Source organism: Poecilia reticulata, chromosome 14 (genome assembly GCF_904066995.2).
Source record: "Poecilia reticulata chromosome 14, P_reticulata-male-v2, whole genome shotgun sequence".
Lineage (NCBI taxonomy): Eukaryota > Metazoa > Chordata > Actinopteri > Cyprinodontiformes > Poeciliidae > Poecilia > Poecilia reticulata.
The window spans coordinates 15,835,300-15,855,896 of NC_088843.1; the positions used below are offsets into that span (position 1 = coordinate 15,835,300).

Sequence of the window (20,597 nt, forward strand, 5' to 3'; positions counted from 1 at the left end):
ACCATACATAGAACAGGGATTAACTAAAGACTTCTGAAGTCAAAATAAAGAAAGGAATTACTGAAATAACATTTTTTTATTTATTAGCTGTTCTGCAACAGCAGACTGTTTACAGTCATTTCTGCTTTATTTGAGATTTCCGATTTATTATTTGTAACGTGAACGCAACAAAGTCGACTTTGCCTTCAGGATGATGTGCAGCAGCTAGCAGAGCCAGCAGTCATGTCTAAGTTCATCCTGGGGATAGATTTGGGCACCACGTCGGTGAAAGCTGTATTATTGGCAGCGGGCTGCAGAACTGTGGCTGCGGGTCACTCGGAACCAACCGCTGCCGAGCTTAGCGACGATAGCGGGATAAAGGTGAGCTGCTCGTTCAACTTTCCTCCGCCGCTGACGGATCTGACCATAGCTCAGCCTCTGTCTCTGTGTCATCCAGGCGAAAGAGCAGGATCCCGGTCTGATAATAAACGCTGTGAACCGATGCTTGGCTCAGCTACCCGGAGACAAACTGCAGCATGTCAGCAGGATCGGCCTTACGGGACAGATGCATGGGGTTCTGTTATGGAAGGCAAAGAGCGGTAAGAGGACTGTCTGCTCTGACACTTCAAAATAAAGTACATTGTGGCGAAAGTGCAATGAGCTGCAAAAAGCTAGCTTGTCTCGCTATGAAAATAGTAATAATAATAATAATGATAATAATAATAATAATTAATAATAATAAAATAATTTTATCCATACTTAGATGCTGGTTAGTTTGTCCTGAAAAGCTTGCTAAAAATAAATCAAAGTTTTGTTATCTCAGTCATAATCGTTAAATATTAACGATGGACATTTATGAACTCTGCACATTTCAGATGCCGAGAACTCATGCGTCAATGACTGAATGTGAAACAAATGGGGACAGAATTAAGATGGAGTGTTTGCTAAACTCAGTGGTGTTTACTGTACTTAAGTAGAGTTTTCGTGTATCTGTACTTTACTTAAGTAGATTTAATAATGGGTACTTTCTACTTTTACTCCACTACATTTTACAGTAAGTATCTGTACTTTCTACTTCACTACATTTCTACAAAACTGCCGCGTTACTCGTTACATCCAAGTCTCGTTGAGCTTTTTTTCCGTTAAAATTTGAAGTTCAGGGATTTAAGGTGGCGCCGTAAAATCCAAGCAATAACGTGACTTAGTGTCTGTTGTCACCCATCGGCTCCACCTTTTTCTCGCACGCGGAGCTCCAGACATGCGCAGTGGTTTCCTCTGAGCGGGAGAAGATGTCTGTTTAATCGATAATAGCTGCATAAATCATAATATATGGCGACATGTAAAATCAGCAGCGCTTCGCTTTCACAGACGGTGGGGACTTCGTCCAACTTTTAGCGTCACTTGGAAGGAAAGCTTAAAGAAAGGTAAGCTCCGTGGACGTATTAGCTAGCTGTACAGAGACACATGTTGCATCTGATGAAAAAAAGTTGTCACTCATGCGCTGAATTATTGTGTGGAGGTGTTGACTGAGGTGTCGCATATATGGGACAACGCTGTGACCAAAGTCTGCAATATATAACATTCAGGAACGATCCGATTCTTCTGGACGGATCTTTACTAAGTCCTAAAGGACTGAAGCCTCACTTAGAGCCGTTCTTTGTTCTTGTGTACACTGCAGTAGCTATATATATATATATATATATATATATATATATATATAAACACCAGAGCAATAGAGGCTCATATCTACCACACCAGACAAGACCCAAGGTGTAGGTTGTGCAAGGAGGCCCCTGAGACAGTCCAGCACATAATAGCAGGGTGCAAGATGCTGGCAGGGAAAACGTACATGGAACGACATAACCAAGTGGCGGGCATAGTGTACAGGAACATCTGTGCAGAATATGGACTGGAAGCCCCGAGATCACAGTGGGGAACACCCCCAAAAGTGGTGGAGAATGACCGAGCTAAGATCCTGTGGGACTTCCAGATCCAGACAGACAAGATGGTAATGGCGAACCAACCAACCATTGTGGTGGTGGATAAAGAAGAGAGGAAAGCCGTTGTGGTGGATGTAGCAATACCAAGTGATTACAACATCAGGAAAAAGGAGCATGAGAAATTGGAGAAATACCAGGGCCTCAGGGAGGAACTGGAAAAGACCTGGAAGGTGAAGACCACAGTGGTGCCTGTGGTCATCGGGGCCCTCGGGGCAGTCACCCCCAAACTGGAGCAGTGGCTCAAACAGATCCCAGGAACAACATCAGACATCTCAGTCCAGAAATGTGCAGTTCTAGGCACATGCAAGATACTGCGCAGAACCCTCAAGCTCCCAGGCCTCTGGTAGAGGACCCGAGCTCAGAGGATGAACAGACCACCCGCGGAGGGTGAGAAGGGAATTTTTTTTTTTTAGACACACATTTATTTAATCGCTGAATAAGTAAAAGTTGAACGTATGAACACAGAGCATGCTCATTGCTCATTGATTGATTTCTTCTCCTGTCATGGTGGCAAACATCGCAGTGGGAGGGAGGGTGAGAACAGTCATGGTGCTCATGCTTGGTTACTTGCTGCGCCGTTGGACAGTGTTCATAGTTGAACATTATTTACCGTTAATTGCGATGTTTCAGTTGTGGTTTCTGATATGGGCAACCGCCCAGGGCGTTATTTTTCTAGGGATAGCAGGAGACATCTGGGGATTATAGCACAGCGATGAAAGCAAAACAGAATGAAGTGAGTTTTAATTGATACTGGTTAAATTCATTTCAGCTCTTAAGTATTTAATATCTAGGTGTTTTTATGGGAATGTGGATCTTTCAGATCAATCTGAAAACCAATTTTGATAGGTAAACTTAATGTTATTGTGTCATTTAGCGCAGGGCGCTGGTCTTGGGTTCGGTGATCTTGACTACAACTCTGCTACATGGCTCCTTGGTTGCATGTCCTCCACCCCGCCCGCACCTTCTTTACATCCCCTTTCAGTTGGATTTCTTTCTAAATAAATGTGACTAATGAAGTTCATGCTATGTTAGGACAGGAGACAAAATGTTTCCATCCCTGAAATTATGATTCATAGAATCACATATCTAAGTCTAAACTGTTACAGAATAAACACAATAAGAACATGTTTAATCTGTGGTAGTGTTAATTAAAATGGCACATTTCTGATGTATTAAAATTAAATACGATCGGCACACTTAATGATATTAGCGATTATGTAATGCATTCAGCGAGTACTTTTACTTTTAATACTTAAGTATTTTTAAAAGCCAGTACTTTTTTACTTTTACTTAAGTAAAATGTTAATGTGGTACTTTGACTTTTACTTGAGTAAGATTTCTGACTGTGTATTTGTACTTTTACTTAAGTAAATTTCTTGAGTACTTTCTCCACCACTGGCTAAACTTACGTTAAACCATTTATTATCCGATCTATGAAAGCACATTTAGTTTATTCATAAAAGCTTATAAATAATTTATGAATCATACTTGCTCTGACACAAAATATTAAGCAAGGTGTGCTATGAAATATTAATTATATTATATATTGATAACTTCCACTAAATGAAGCAGCTGTTTGATAGCCATATGTTTTTGCTTTCGTTTGTCTCTCGAAATCAAGCATTTTATAAAAGTTATCTTTGTTCCTTATTAGTTTTATGTTATTTGTTATCATGGTGTGTTTGATCAAGGGCTTAATAATAAATACTGAAATTGCAAACACAAAACCTGGAAGTTGAAAACTGGAAGTATATATAATTCTATAATTTTGCCTTTTCTCAGAAAAAAAAATTCTATATACATTATAATAATGTATATAGAATATAGAATGACCACTGGTTTGAATTACAAACATCTGTGTAATTCAAACCAGTGGTCAGCATCTAGCAGTGTGACGATTCAAAATAGTTGACATTAATTATTTGTCACACCTCACAGGCAGAGGTGATGTCACACTGTGTGAGAGTGCTGCCACTGTAAAAATAGATTTTACTTGTATATCAAAACATGCATGGGCAAAATGATAATAAATTAAAATTTTACTAAAAAAAACTATCAAATGTTTTTGATATTGCATCATTCATAGCTGTATTCACTTCATACAGATATAATTAGGTGGATTTTTACTGGAATGACATTTACATCCCTTCTAAACTCAGTGTTCCAATTATACATAAAGTATCGTTTTTCTGTGCCGCAGGCTGTGATTGGTCAAATGGGAACTATTTCACACCCAGAGACACCAGTCAGCTGGTCACATGGCAGGACGGTCGCTGCAGCAGTGACTTCCTGTCTTCTCTTCCAAAGCCGGAGTCTCACCTCGGAGTTTCCACGGGCTTCGGCTGCGCGACGATCTTCTGGTACATGAAGCACAGGTTGGTGCGCAGCTCTTTCAGGCTCCACTTCCCTCTGTGATTTGATTAAAAAAAAATTTTTTTAAATAAAGCAGACCTTTTGTTTTTCCTGTAGGCCTCAATTCCTGGAGGACTTCAGCGTTGCAGGTACGATCCAGGACTACGTGGTGTCCATGCTGTGCGGGTTGGACTCGTGCGTGACGACGCCTCAGAATGCAGCCAGCTGGGGCTTCTTCAACACCGCAAGCTGTCAGTGGAACGAGAACATGTACGTCACACCCAGAGACACCAGCAAAAGCTAAACTCTGCGTCCTGAGGCTTGTGCATGTATGATTTGAGCTGTAAAAGCACCTAACAGTTTCCACCATCGCCACCAGAGAGGTGTGTGTCCTTCTTAACAACCTGCCCTGTGTGCATGCTGTAGTCTGAAGACTGCTGGCTTCCCCGTTCGCCTGCTTCCTCGGTGTGTGCCGCCTGGTGCCTTGGTGGGACAGACGCGCTCTGACTGGCACGGTATTCCTGCTGGTACACCAGTAGGGGCCGCCCTAGGAGACTTCCAGTGCTCCGTCTACTCCTGCATGAGTTCACCAGCAGATGCAGGTGAAACAGGAAGTCAAGTCTTTACTATGATTTAGTGCGCTCCATCTCTATGCATTTTAAATGAGGAGATCAATTTGTTTCCACTAGAAAACCTAACAAGGCTGATCTGATAAGTGCATGAAATAAAATGTCTCATACTCCTGTTTTGATTTAGTTTTGTTAACTTTGAGCACCAAAGAAGAAGTTTTAAAGTATCTGAAACTCCATATCTGAGAGGCTTTTGTTGTTTTTGAAAATCTCCCAGTTCTCAACATAAGCACATCAGCCCAGTTGACGTTCGCCATGCCAGCTGACTTCACACCTCCCAACTCTCCTCAGCTTGGGTCGTCCATCTCCTACTTCCCTTACTTTGACTCGTCGTACTTGGCTGTGGCGGCGGCGCTCAACGGCGGGAATGCGTTGGCCACTTTTGTGGAAACGTTGACCGCCTGGATGAAAGAACTCGGTATGTTTTACTACACAGCAGAGCTACGTTTACTCCACTAATATTTTCACACCTCAGCGTGGTTTATTGAGACTTTATGTGACAGATCTTTACAGAGTAACATCAGGGTTTCCCGTAGTGTACTATAAGCCTGGCGGGCCACCAGGCTTTACTTGTGCCCCCACCAGGCTAAGCATTGTTTATTTATTTTTTATTATTGCCTTTGTTACTTCATAGTTGGTGTTTAGGTGTTACTCTTCTAGTCTTCCAATAAAGCATAACTATCAGGTGATATTTTCAAATTTCCTGTCAATTTTAAACTTTTTTTTTTAACTCACAAACATGGCGGCCGGCTGAATGAATGACTGCCCTAGCGCCCTGAGCACCGGGCTTAGCGAGTTTTACCCTGAACACACACATTGTTTTCAACACTTTTATAAAAAAAAAAATCTGAAAAGTGTGTCTGGAAAACACACTTTTCAGATTTGTTTCCAAATCTGAAACAAATCAGATTTGGACTGATAGATCTGATAGCTGGCCGACTGATAGATCAGCTGGCCGATCTATCAGTCGGCCGGCTGATAGATCGATCGGTGATTGGCCGGTGCTTACATGTGAAGCCAATTGTAGCCACCAATCTTATCTATATTGGCAAAAAAATCTAAAAATCAAACGCTGTTCCCTGTTGCTCCGCTGTGAGAGAGGTTCTCCAGTTAACATTAGTCACCCTCCTGTTGCCAACTCAACGACTTTCTTGCTATATTTAGCAACATTTCAATAGTTGGTATTTGCCAAAATCAGAATTGACAGGTCAAGCTTTTTAAAGATTGGTGGATCGGCCAGAAAACTGCAATCAGTGCACCCTTAGTATCTCCCTATCAGCTTTGCACATCTAGAAAGATTTCTTTCCCGATTCTTCTTTGCAAAATACCTCAAGCTCAGTGAAATTAGATGGATCTGTAAACAGCAAGTTTTAAGATCTCAGATTCTCAATTGGATTTAGGCTTGTGCTTTGACTCTGCCATCATGACCCATGTGGATTGTACTTTAGAGTAATTACTATGGGGAAAGTGAATTTCTGCTCCTTTTTAACCCTGTCAGGTGTGGAGCCGAGGGACTCGTGTTTGTACGAGAAGCTGATTGGCTCTGCCCTGAACCAGGAGAGCAGCGACCTGATGGTGAGTCCCACCATCCTGGGGGAGAGACACGCCCCCCTCTGCCTGGGTCAGGTCACCAACATCTCCGCCTCCAACCTCTCGCTGGGCCACGTGTTCAGAGCGCTTTGCCGCGGCGTCGTGAGCAACATCGCCTCCATGATGCCCGTGGAGCACCTGCAGCGGGCGGGCGTCCGCAGGCTGGTGGGGAGCGGGAACGCGCTCGCTCGCAATGAGGTGCTGAGGCAGGAGGTGGAGAGGGCGTTTCCTCTCCAGGTGGTTTATGGACAGAACGCCGACTCTGCTGTGGGCGTGGCCATGGCCCTCTGTGACCGACTCTGAACAGCCGACGGGGGGAATCCCTGCATGTTTTATTTGATTCGCTCAGATTTTTTTGCACAACTTTTGAGACTTTGATTGAATATAATTGTTGTTTTAACTAATTAGCAGGTTTTCTTAAAGTAGACTTGATTCAAACATTTTGATTTTTAGAAAACTCTTAAAGGGGCAGTATTATGTGTTTGTTTTTTTGTCCAGGCACAGAGTGCCATTTTATTCCACAGTCATATAAAAATGCTAAAATGGAATTATTATGTAAAATTGACTCTTTCTTTAGCTGTTATAATATTATTTCCTCATCAAAAAAATACCTGGAGTGCTGCTTTGAGTCCTTCATCCTTTTTTGAGAAATCCTTTAATCTGCCATGGCAACCATTCAGCTGGGCAAAACGCCTGGTTGCTACCTAAAAATCGATCTATCATCAATTGATCCCTCAGAAGTTTTTTTTGTGACTTAAACACTTTGCTCTGCTCTTCTTTTCTTGTCTGGAAATAACTTTTACAATGCATCGTAAAGTCTTCAGAATCTCAGTTGATCATTTTGCTAAGGTTGTATTTGGTTTTTTTTTTAGATCATTAGATTTGATATATAAAAAAATGCTTAGGACATTGATAGATATTACAAAATCAATAGAAATCACTTACTGATCCCAATCGGGAAATCAATAAACATCCGTTTCTGACAGCACTTGTGTGTACTTTCCAGTCAGAGTCCTACTTTGATCGAAGGTCTGATAAATTGAAAATACTATACCTGAAGATAATTTTATTTTGTGTTATTTTATTGTGGTAATACACTGTTTTACACTATGCCAGTCGATCGAGACTTCAGGTTGATAGAATAAGAAAAATGTAAATGAAGAAAATAAAAGCACTTATATTTCAAGGCAAATTTAGAGACTGGGAAATTTATCTCCCTAACATTTTATTCCAACAGGCAAAGAGTTGGAAAGTGTTGCATGGAAAAACTATTACACCTCTTAAGCTTTTGCTAATTTTGAGACTGGAGTCTATGGTTAGGAGTTAAGTTAAAGCCTTTAAATCTAATGCATTATCACTTAAAGATCATCAAGCAGAAATTTTTTACACAAGGACTAATCTGCTGAAGACTTCATCGTCAAATCAATTTATGCTCCCATCGGACGATGCGCTTGCAGTCAGTGCAGCACATGGATGTTGGGTTGATGCGTTGCACTGTGTTCTTGGAAGTCTTTGTGGTCAATGCAGCAGCCTTTCAAGCACTCAGAGCCTCAGTAATGTACAGGATCTTATCTGGGTTGGGTCACTGTATCCCACTCAAGCCTTCTTCTCTCCACTTGACTTCGTGTTAAGTGAGCATCTCACGATGTAGGATTCACACGCCCTGGACTAAGCCGGACGCTGGACTGTTGTTTACTAAAAATGTAATTTTTTGTTTCAGTAAGCAGGAGAGAAAGGCATATTCAGGTGAGTTAACGTGTACATTTATTTGCATTCTAATTCTAATAGAGCAATTTGAAAATTGTCTTAACCCTTGTGCGTGCGAGGACTGAGGCAACTGATACAAGTGATATGGGTGTGGGGTCGGTTGGACCCCATTTGTAAACACAAGGGTTAAAGCATGGAGATCAGTGTTTGTGAATGTGTTCAATGATGTCTGCATAGATACGGACTGTGAGACAGCCACATCGCTGGTGTTGTTGGACCTCAGCAATACTGCTGACCAAGATAAATTATTGAGGCTGGAGAGCTGAGTTAGGACACTACTACAGTATTTGACTGGTTTGAGTTTTACTAAAGAATGGATTTCTTAGCATCAATTGGGAATTTTTTAACAGAGGGACAGAAGTCAAGTGTGGGGTACCCAAAGGTTCCCCACACTTACCTAATATCTTCATGCTCCTGGCTAGATTATAACAAATTGCAGATGATATACAGCTTTACATTACAATGTCACCAGGTGACTCTGAACCCATTAAAACATGTGCATAGAACAAATCAATGTGTGGAGGTGCCTTAACTTTATCCAGCTGAACAGAAACACAACTGTAGTTATTATCTTTGGACCTAAAGAGGAGCGATCAAGAGTCGGCATGCAGCTTCAGTTATTACAGGTAAAAACTGGTGATCTGGCCTGAAATCTGGGTGGACTCAGAACCTTCAGAATCGCATAAAGATAGTTACAAAATAAGCCTTCTATCGCCTGAAGAAGGTTTCCAGAATTAGAGGACTAATTTTCCAGCAGGATCTCTAGAAACTGATCCATGCGCTTATCTTTAGCTGGATTGATTACTGCAACATTTTCTTTACAGACCTCACTAAAAAAATCAGATGGCTGCAGCAGATCCAACAAACTGTATTTTTTAAAGAAGCTTAGATTCTTCTATGTTTGCAGCAAGATGATGCAGATCTTCTCTAAGTCATTTGTGGAGAGTGTAATATAGACTGTCATCATCTGTTGGTGTAGGAACTTAAAAAGGCTCAACAACCTGATAAAGATCGTTAGGTCTGTTCTGGGGTGATTTTGTTTTTATAAAATAAAGAACATAATGAACAACCTGAGCATCCTGAGCCTTAAATATAATCTCTGTGTCTTCAGAAAGTGGTTTTTTCAGAGCTGGTGAAATAAAGACTTCTTGGCACTTCCTTCCTGCCCACAGCTGCAACCACTGATAGGGACTATTGGAAGAAACATAAAGATAGTTGCATCTAATTTTCCTTTGAGAGCAATAAAGCATCTTTGAATTGAATTGAGTGAGCCGAAACATCGGGTCAGGTCAACACAGATCCGGTTCAGCAGACACAAAATCAACCATCACACCTAAAATCCTGTAGAAAACCAGCATAAGAGAAGAAACCAAACTCTGGACCATCTGGAGATTATGCAAAGAGCAATGGCCAAAAATGCCATCGCTCTATGAGTTGTATGAAACATAAAAGAAGAAAAAGTACTGTAATACTGGTACCATCACCTTAAACTATTAAGCTTATTGAAGAGCCTCTCTTTAAGTCTGACTGCTGTGTCTTTAAAGCGTGAGGTTCAGGAACCAACATCTCTTAAGTGCTTCCCCGAAAGAAGATAAGAGAAAATAGTATCTGTGCATTCACTTTTTGATCATGATAGTTGCAGCACAAGATGAAGATGTCGTTTAGCTAAAGTAGTGGCTGACAAATAATTCAAACAGCTTTCTAGTTCTAATGCATAACTTGCAATTATGTCCTGTGATGTTCCTCAACCAAACCAGGATCCACGTTGTGAAGTTTAAAGCAGAAATGACTGAGGAGAGATTTTGTGGATTTAATTTCCAAGCACCTCAGAAATTAGGATGTTGCCGGGAGCCGCGTGGCTCAGTGGTAGAGCGTTCCTCGACAAAGCTGTGTGGGGTTTGATTCCTGACCCCCAGTCATTTCTTAAATTTGAGTCCAACTTTCTGCATAGTAATGAACCCTCTATCATAACATGTTTCTTTGCAGATACTATAAGATTAGAATAGGTTAAGATAACAAGAAATTTAAAGGGATTTAAAGTTTCAGATGAACATTTGTTTATCAAATCAGGTTGCATTTTTAGCTTTTAAAAATCCTTAATAACCTCTGAGTTTAATCATATTCTGTCAAGTTATTGACGTCTCATTGTCATGGCGCTAAAATTATATGGGTCTAACAGCAGCCTAATTAATATTCGTAGTGAGTAATATTACTGGTGTCTACTCTATGAAGCGAGGGACTGAGACAGCAGCCTTGTGGAGACCCACTGAATGTGAAAACACCTGTCATGTTTCATTCCAGATTACCAGAGTTTTATATAAAAATGAGGAAATCAAAGATTTCTGATTTCCATCTGGAGGCGGACGACAGAACGGAGGAGGAGAAACGTAAACAAAAGGCACCAAAGAAGGATGGCTTGGCTTCTGCTTTAGGTTTGAGCAAAGAGGCCCCTAAAGCCCCCATGGACACCGACTATCAGGAGGAAATGCAGCCGGTCCAGCTCAACTTTGACAAGTGAGTCTCTCCACACAGACATAAACTGATTCTGCCTTAATTTACCATTACATTACAGCAGGGGTACTGTGAGCTGTCAAGCCACTTATTACTGATTGCAATGGACTAAAAAGCTGCTTGATCCAGAGTAAAGCCCGAGATATGCAACAACTTTTGCTTCCAGAGGGATTCGAGGTGAGGCATCGCAGCCAAAGAGAGACAGTTCCACTTTCACCATTGAGCGTCTGTTTGAAGCAGTGGCCAGCAGGGACGTCAACAAACTGGACGGCCTATACCAGTACTTGCATCAGAACATGAAGAAACTCTCTGACTCTCTGTGTAAGTGTGTACATGACCCAGCAGGTGTCCCAAACAGCAGATGTGTGTTCTGACTCCCCCAACATGCGGTCACATCCACAGATCAGTCGTATGGTAAAACCGCCCTGATGAAAGCTCTGCTGCACCTCAAAGATGGCAAGAACGAAACCATAGAGGAGCTGGTCAGTATTTCAGAGAGGATCGGCGACATAAAAGAGTTTGTGAACGCTGCCTTCACCGACAGCTACTATAAAGGTAAACTTTCTTCTGAATAAAGGCTTAAACTTGTCAGTCTGCTCTCTTTCTCCATGTTTCATCATTTTAAAGTACCAATTAATAGTGTCCTTTTTTTGTTTTTAACACCAAAAAATATATATAAAAATATATGTTTTGCTATGTCTTCTTATAGGTCAGACTGCTCTACACATAGCCATTGAGAGGAGGAGTATGGCCTACGTAAAGCTGCTGGTCAGCAAAGGTGCAGATGTTCATTGCAAAGCCTGTGGGAAGTTTTTTCAGCCTCATGATGGTCCCAACTTCTACTTTGGTAAGTTTGTAGGGAGGAGATTTGGTGTGGACCTAAAAAAAAAAAAAGCAATTTTGGCCAATTCCAGTTTCTCTGTTAGAAATACAACATAAAAAAATGCAGAAAGACTATTTCAAATTGTTTTTTTTGGAGTAGGTGGCCATTATTGAGTTGTCAGACCATGCGAAACAGTCACAGTAAAAAAAGGTTTTGCTAATAACTGAACCAAACTGTCATAAAGTTGTTGAGTCATCAAAAACAAACACCATTGTTTATTAAGAATATCTCTGAAATGTGGAAAGATATGGAATTTTATTTTTTACTTGAGTTAAAATTCCCTACCTAGTCAATTCCGTTATTAGAAATGTTCCTGGGAATCATCATTTTAAGCTTCTCAGCAATCGACATTAGCGACACCTACTGTTTAAAGGAGGGGATAGTTAAGCATAAATAAGCATGACCTGCGTCAGGTAATGCAGTCATTTAAGGATTAAGTTAATATAAAGTTTTCAGCATGGGACTTAGGAGTTATTAGCCAAAATGCATTACCCTTTAGCCTAGCCGATTACCTTCCTGTGTGAGAAGTTGTGAACGATGACGTCAATTTATTTTCTGCGCTGTTTTAGAATTGTAGTCTGCTTGAAGATTTAGCAATGGCAACAAAGTAAGTAGACGAATGCATTCGGCGGCCACGCTTCCAGATGTTGAATTAAAGATAACAGTCGCCTCGTCCGAATAGGCTCTTGTCACAGTGGAGGATTGTTTACAACTTCCGGTAAGTTTATTAGCGTTAGCAATTAGATACAATCGAAAACCTCCGGTCCACACCTTAAGGAAGCAAGCGTCTCTCAGCAGGCGAGAGCCCAGACCCTGTGAAGCAACTAGGACACTGGGCTGGTTTTTACCAGGCTAATTACTCTACGTAATAGCGCCACCTAATGCTGTGTTATGGTACTTTTTAACACTTCAGGCGATGGTTGACTGTTATACCACATGTGAATCTGTTGGTATACTTTATCCACTCCATTACCAGTTTTGATGCATGTTTGGGATTATATTACTTTTTTTCCCCAATTCTTTTGTGAAATTCACCAGTAACAGTTGCCGTGTAACAAACCCTCAGCATGACGCCTCAACCACCATTTCTCAGAGGTAGCACAGTATGTGTTGTGATGCATGTTGTTTAATTACTCCATTATAGGTGAGCTGCCCCTGTCTCTAGCAGCCTGCACAAACCAGCCTGACATAGTGAGCTACTTAATGGAGAATGAGTATCCGGCGGACGCCAAGATGGCAGACTCTCACGGCAACACAGTGCTGCACGCCCTGGTGTTGGTGGCCGATAACTCGAAGGAGAACACAGAATTCATAACGGCCATTTATGATCGCATCCTAAAGATCACTGCCCGACTGCATCCCAAGATAAAGCTGGAGGAGAAAGAGAACAACAATGGACTCACACCTCTCAAACTGGCTGCCAAGAATGGAAAGATTGGGGTAAATGCAAACCCAGAGAAACTTAAAAAAAAAAAAAGACTAATATGGCTGGAGCCCTCAGATGTGACTAGATTAGAATCGTTTTGTCTCTAACCAGATGAGTCTGAAGTGTCACAGACTGTTTGTAACTTCCTTTCTTTTATTTGTCTACAGATGTTTTCTCACATCCTGCAAAGGGAATTCCAGGAGAATCACTACAAGCACTTGTCCCGTAAATTCACTGAGTGGGTTTACGGACCCGTCCACAGTTCTCTGTACGACCTGTCCTCTTTGGACACTAACGAGAACAAATCTGTTCTGGAAATTCTGATCTACGGCTGTGAAATTCCCGTGAGTTCCAGATTTGCAGGCAAACTCAGAAAAACCTTAAGCTGTCATCAAGGTCACAAGGTCGTGTCTCTTCTCAGAACCGCCACGAGATGCTGGAGAAGGAGCCGCTCAGCTGCCTCCTGGAGGATAAGTGGAAGAAGTTTGGAAGAGGAATGTTTTTTTTCAGCTTCCTGCTCTACCTTGTGTACCTGATCATCTTCACTATTGTAGCCTACAATAAAAAAGATGCTACACAGGTAAACAGATCTACACAGAGTTCAACAGAGATGGAGACGGACCTGGACTGATGTCTCCTCTGTGTCCCACAGCTTCCGTTTATCCCTGACGACGCCTGGGATTACCTGTATGTTTTTGGCCAGCTGCTGACTTTACTAGCAAACTGCTATTTCTTTGTCTTTGGGGTATGTGGGCCACATTTGTTTTATATCAGCACCCTGTACAAGTTTAAGTTTACTAAGACCTCTATAACACTCGAGGCCTGGGGGCCAAATTTGACCTGCCATAGCTTTTTTGTGGCCCTCTTGACTCTAGAGGGCTTCATTAAAAGGACCTTCAAAAAACAGCTTGAAGATGAGCAAAACATTATTCTATCAATGAAATCAATGCATCTTTATCTGTATACAAATTACATCAATTTGAAAATATGTTTGATATCTTTAAGAAGTGCTCATGAAATGCAGAGATAACTATTTATTAGTTTGTTAATGGGGAGTCTGATCAATATGTTCGGCCACAACTGGCCCTTTGAGGATATTCCTGATCTTGCCGTGTCCCAAAATGGAAATGATTTAGAGATCTTTTTCTATAATGTCAAAATCAACAGATTGTAGGCATGACGAGGAAGAGGCCAAAGCTGCAGACACTGCTGATTGATGGATATTACGAGATTCTCTTGTGAGTAACGTTTTCTTGTAACGAGTAAGCAAAATCAGCCAGAACCCAAAACGCAGCCAAGACCAGAGATCAGATCAAAAAAAGTTTATTACTAAATAAAGGAAAGGGGGTGGGTTCCACAGGGAGTGGTCACACTGGTGAGTGAGGAAGTGGTGGACCAGAGGGGTCGGGGAGCCAGCTTGGAGAGGGTAGGGTGAAAGGGCAGAGGGGGGCCGCGGGGACTCAGGGAGGAACTAGATGACAGGGACAAAATCCACAAACCAGAGGCTAGTCGTTAACACAGTCCAGGGTCATGCACAGGGGTTTCTCAGGCAAGGTAATCCAATAGACGGCAACCAGGAGGCAGGGTCAGGACCAGGCAGGGTTCAGCAACAGGAGGGCACAATCTTCAGAGCAGAGGGAAAAGGCAAAATCAGTGGTCAAAAAACAGGCAGGATCAGGAAACCAGTAGACTACTTGGACCATGGACAAGGCTTGAAAGCTGTGACAGTGGCAACAGACGATCTGGCACTGAGCTGGTGACGAGCAGCTGTTTAAATAGGGAGCAGCACAGAGCAGGTGAGGGTAATGAGTAATCAGCACACTGAAGGTGGAGCTGAAGGGCTGAAATCTTGACATTTCTACTATTATTTTATTACAGATTTGATCAATAGCAGTTTCAGATTGTCTGGCATGGAAACACGGTGACATTTCGAGGACTTTATTGGGTGTTGGGTTTTAAACCAACACTTAGCAGATTATAATTATTAAAAGTTTCTTCTTATGCACAATTACACACTACCATGTATTATTTTGTGATATAAATTCCCAAGTCAAGACATAAGTTTGTGATTGTAACAAGTTAATGTTTGAAAAAGTTCACTACATATGACTTTTTCTCCAAAGACTGATGACTACAAGTAAACTTGGGCCACATGTGCTGCTAGCTTCACTCAGGGCTTACTGTTCCTGGTCGCCACTGTTCTGTACTGGGCGGGGAGGCAGGAGTACCTGGGCTTCCTGGTGATCTGTCTGGCTCTCAGCTGGGTGAACGTGCTGTACTACTCCAGGGGCCACAAACACATGGGCATCTACAGCATCATGATACAGATGGTAGGGATTACACTCAGCTGTGACTGACGTTGAAGTGGATTGTTTGACGTCTAAGTTCTGATTTCTTTGCAGATGATCGTCAGTGATATCCTGCGCTTCTTTTTTGTTTACATCGTTTTCCTCTTGGGATTTTCAGCAGGTATTTTATCTCAGCTCCAGTGAACAGAGAGTTAACAACTCCAGGCTTGTCAGTATTTTTACCGTGTATTTGTCTCTTGTTACAGCCATGGTCACACTGCTTATGGAACCTAAACTCAAAAACCAAACAAAAAACGAGAATCCAAGTCCTTCTGATGTCCCCACAACTGATAACATATGTGTCACAGCTGGCTACCAAAGCGTCCCTCATACCATCCTGCAGCTCTTCAAGTTCACCATCGGCATGGGCGACATCGGGTTCATCCATGCTCACCAGTACCTGGAGGTCTTCTACCTGCTCCTTATCGGATACATTGTTCTTTCCTACATCCTGCTGCTCAACATGCTCATAGCCTTAATGAACAACACTGTGAAAAAAACCACTATGGAGAGCGCTGGCATTTGGAGGCTGCAGGTGAGTGAATGCCGTCCACATTGGTGTTTGTTGAAGAGCGGGCTTTAAACGGGTTGCTGTGGTCGTCTTCAGAGGGCTCTCACAATCCTGGATATGGAGAAGCGGATACCCTGCTGTCTGAAGAAGTGTTTTCGCTCTGGCGTGGAGAGGAAACTCGGCACCGCTTTTGGAGACGATCGTCGAAGGTGTTTCAGGTAGGCCTCTTTACGTTTGTTTCAGCTACTCAAACACACAAATGGCTGTGAAACATATTTATAGTTTTGTGACTGATAAAACCTGATTCTTTGCCACCCACCATCCAACCGGGTTAAATGATTTATATTTTATCAATTCATTCCATTTATCCGTCCTTCCTGGATAAATAACTGGGGGTTAGAAATCCAGTGGGTCTTTCTAGCACTGTTGCTGCGAGCCAACAGCGCTAGAAAGGCTGTACCTACTGGTGATTTTTTAATATTCATTATTTTTATTTATTATTTATATCTTATTGCCAAACCTTTGGTCAAGAATGCTCAATATAGCTAGCTTGCACCATGCTGTTATTATAAATCTTAATATATAATTTAATCCGGTGGGATAGCGTCACTGAAATATGATCAGGATTTATATTTGCTAAATGCCACAATAATGAGATAGGTAATATATGAGAGGTCTGTTCATCAAAGCTGCAATATATCACTGTGTTGTTTCTCCCCCATTATCACATTAAGCAGCACATACACAATCATGACTGACAGCACTAAGACCTTTCATCCGGCTCTGATTGGTTGTTTTTCACTAGGAGCGGTGCAATTATGCAGATTGCAGTGGCATAGAATAATAAATATGTAAAAAACATTTAAAAAGGTTACATATTTAACAGTTTTAATCTCTTCAAAATCAGAAGTTTACAGATTATATTCAGGGTTTCCCCCAGAAAACTTGTTTAGCCTGGTGCCCAATGGGGGGCAGTCATTCATCCAGCGGTTCGTCGTGATTTTTAGTAAAAAAAATGTTTTAAAGTTGACAGGAAATTTGGAAAGATCACTTGGTAATTATGTGTTATTGGAAGACTGGACGATTAATACCTAAACACCAACTATAAAGTCTTAAAACAAATGCAATCGTTAAAAAAACTAACAATGTTTAGCCTGGTGGTGGCACAAGTAAAGACTGGTGGCCCGCCAGACTCTTGGGGAAACTCTGGCATTAGTGAGGAAAAAAATGATTCACAGTTCACAAGGTTTCAAGCTATTTACCTTAGGTGTTGCACAGCTGGAAGTAATGGAAGCATGCGTCGCCTTGTGTCCTTAGGGTCGAGGAAATGAACTGGAACAAATGGAACACCGACCTGGTCAACATCAGTGAGGATCCAGGATGCTGTGATCGGAGCCAGAGGACTGATTTGGACAGCACTTCCAGAGGATTTACCATAGGTTTGAAAAGCTTTTCTTTTCTCCAATTCTGAATATTTTCAGTCCTTGTAATATTTTCTTGTTTTTTCCACAGGGAGAAGCTGGAGAGGCTTTTTTATGGAGGGCACAATGAGGAGGAGGAGAATGTCTCAGTCCACTTAGATGAGCTCTCATCCTGTATGTCTGAAGAAGAAGTTAAACATGGCTGCTTTGCTTGAATGATATGATCAACAAGTTTTCCCAACTCAAACATATTGCTGTGTAAAAGAGAAAAACTTGAACTGATTCTGGAACTGACTTGGAAGTGTTTATGATGTACTGACTATTTTAAGGCAAAAAAAAAAGAAAAGAAAAACTTGAGTGATCAAACTGAAAGCACACAATGAAATAATCACTTCAGGTGCCATGGGTTTGTGGTTTATGCAGCGCAAAAAAGGTTGATATTGCACTTGGTGTTTATTTCAAGTTTACAGGTAAACAATAATATACATGCTATAGGATTACTTGCTGCCTCTCCTGCTCTGACTCCTGCATGACTGGCTGCCTCGCCCACTGGCTTACTGACAAAAATATATTTTACCACCCATGTGCATACAAATCTACCTGAACCCAACACATTTATACTACAAGACAAAGATAAATAAGTATGCACACCAAACAATTTCTTTTATTTGTTCAAAGCAGTATATTGTTACTTAAGTAGTGACTAACTGCATGCAAGGAGTGACAGCAGACATGTTTAAATACTGGGAGGTTGAATGATGGAACCAAAGACCAGGGCTGATCGCTAACGGGTTGCAGGTGTGATGAGAGAGAAAAGAAGGCAGGTCCTCTACATGAGTGCACCAGCAGATGAAACAGGAAGTCAGTTGATCATTATCACCTTTAATGCATTGTTTTCTTCATGCTTATGCATTTTAAATAAGGAAGTCAATGTTTGTCATATTGTGTCCACTAGAGAGCCTTTCTGCCATCAGCTGTCTGAAGTCTAACAAAGCTGACCTGATGAATGCATGACAGTCTTTATGAAATAAAATGTCCCATATTCCTGTTCTGAAATTGTCCTCATTACCTTTGAGCACAAAATAAGCTTGAAATCAATTAAAAATCCAAATCCAATGCTATTTACCAATGTGTTTCTGCAAGTATATTGTAATATATTCCCATATGTTAATTTTCCTAATTCATTTTTGAATACATTATATACATATATGTATATATATGACTTATGGTTATATTGCGATATATGGGAAAATGTAAATATGAAATCTCATATATGGAAATATATTGCTCATTGTATTGAATGATAATTTCCAATATGCTGCGCCATATTTTTGTGAAGGCAGCTGACCTTTGCCCCATGCCAGCTGACGTCACACCTCCTGACTCTCCTCAGCTTCAGTCATACATCTCCTACTTCCCCACAGCATGCTGCTGCCACCAACATGTTTTTTAAGGTTTGGTCGGCTCTATGGTCAGAGACAGGATCGTGGGTTATGAGAGAGGGGAAAGACATGGGGCAATACTCACCAGGCAGGGATTCAACCCTGTGACAGGCAGAAACTGCTTCGGTGTTTGGCTTATGTAATTATTAATAACTATAATCAATAATTTATTTGTTATTTGTTAAATTAATAAAATGAATATTATTTAGTTTAATTGGGGTACCAACTCCAGCATCTCTTGAATCATAAGTCAAACTCAGTTTGTTGTGAAGGAATGAATTCAGAAACTCTTCACACAACCAGGAATGATCACTGACACGCTTATTTCTAATCAAGTCTGAGAATTTATTAACAAAGTAGCCCAACTTTATAGCTGAATTATCCATAATGGATTCCAACAACATGGAAGTAGAACGACTTTAATGGACTCTAGAATTATTGTAATGCTGATCAGTTTGCCATGAGATCATCCCAGTTGGTTTTCAAAGTGAAAACACATTCTTTCTTTACATTTGATCTGCACATTTAATGGATCAGTGATCCTCCGTCCAGGTCTGTGCCCTGGTTCATCGGTTTCACTCTCTTGCACAAAAATCATAATGAAGAGGACAAAAATGAGCAGGTTAGACTGTAGAGGAGTTTGAGCCTCAACGTTCACAGATTTTCATTTGTTTCAGCTGTTGTTGAAGCTTGAAGGTAAAAATAAAAGTCTAAAATCAACATCTTTTAATCAGCCATTTCAAACTGATGACAGTAAAAATAGTAAGTAAGAGTTTATCATCATGTTTTCAGTCTCTATGAATAACTCAATGAAATCATTTTAGTACGATTGGAACTATTAACACAGTCAAAGGTGTAGTGGATAAATAAATATGTAAAGGCAGAATATTTTATGCTCATGCAAACCGTTTTGCAACAGGAAAAGTGCAGCAGTAATGCGGCATATACTGCGACATATACTGGCAGCATTCAGAGGAAGACAATACCTTTAACCACCAGAGAAGTTTGCAGTTTGACCTCATTCAGCGACCCCTCCAGGCTCCCTCAAGCATCGGCCTGATCAACAATTCTGCAGTCTGCTGTGGCATCTTTTCAGTTAAATATATGACAGTGTCATCTGCATACATCTTTACTATTTTCAAGCATTTTCAAATGAAAGCAAGGCATCAGTGCTCCTGATATCATTTAATATTCAGGCGAGCATTAACTATATTGTCATCCAAGCACCTGCATCCTAGCTTGCTCAATAGCTGCATGGCAGCAGCTGCTTCAGATGGTGCCCCTCTGGTTTAGTTCCTGTTCTGGTTTTGTTTTTAGTATAGTTCACATCCACTGGCCAAACAGTAGAAGAAGCCGATTCTCAGTCCGGCTGAAAATGACCCAGATGTCTCCGTCTTTTCCTTATTCTTACTGTGTATTTTAATTAAGGCAATGTGAAGTCCCTGCCTGCAGGTGAATGATCAGTTTTGGACTCTGTTGTTTGTGATTGTTCAGACTGTAAGAATGAGAGGAATGTGATGAATGGTTTTCAGTCATCTTTTACAAATGTAAATTGGAAAAATGAGGCGTTCCTATGAAATTAACATGTAGACAAGGAAGCAGATCCAAATCACAGGCTGCAGGAACAAACATGACCATAATCAAGAGGTTGAAAATCAAAGTATCTCACAGATAACTGTGCAGTTTTTAAAGAAAAGGAAGTCAACATTTCATGAAGACTAACCTAAGTGATGCTGGC

At 41.1% G+C, this 20,597-nt stretch overlaps 2 protein-coding genes across 2 annotated transcripts; both read left to right on the top strand.

Moving 5' to 3' along the window:
* Positions 1-168: 168 nt before the first annotated feature.
* On the top strand, positions 169-7,535 carry shpk (sedoheptulokinase). Its single transcript, XM_008428081.3, has 7 exons — positions 169-360; positions 437-578; positions 4,180-4,354; positions 4,449-4,601; positions 4,758-4,933; positions 5,178-5,378; positions 6,459-7,535. Exons 1-7 carry the CDS (start codon positions 223-225, stop codon positions 6,851-6,853), a joined length of 1,380 nt encoding a protein of 459 aa, XP_008426303.2. The 5' UTR covers positions 169-222; the 3' UTR covers positions 6,854-7,535.
* A 130-nt stretch (positions 7,536-7,665) lies between these two features.
* On the top strand, positions 7,666-18,473 carry LOC103476175 (transient receptor potential cation channel, subfamily V, member 1). Its single transcript, XM_017308648.2, has 16 exons — positions 7,666-8,296; positions 10,619-10,831; positions 10,995-11,149; positions 11,231-11,383; positions 11,538-11,675; positions 12,856-13,151; positions 13,305-13,481; positions 13,559-13,717; positions 13,790-13,882; positions 14,305-14,375; positions 15,302-15,467; positions 15,540-15,606; positions 15,692-16,020; positions 16,093-16,214; positions 17,314-17,435; positions 17,509-18,473. The coding sequence occupies exons 2-16, from the start codon at positions 10,641-10,643 to the stop codon at positions 17,574-17,576; spliced, it is 2,307 nt and encodes a 768-aa protein (XP_017164137.2). The 5' UTR covers positions 7,666-8,296; positions 10,619-10,640; the 3' UTR covers positions 17,577-18,473.
* The last annotated feature ends 2,124 nt before the right edge of the window (positions 18,474-20,597 follow it).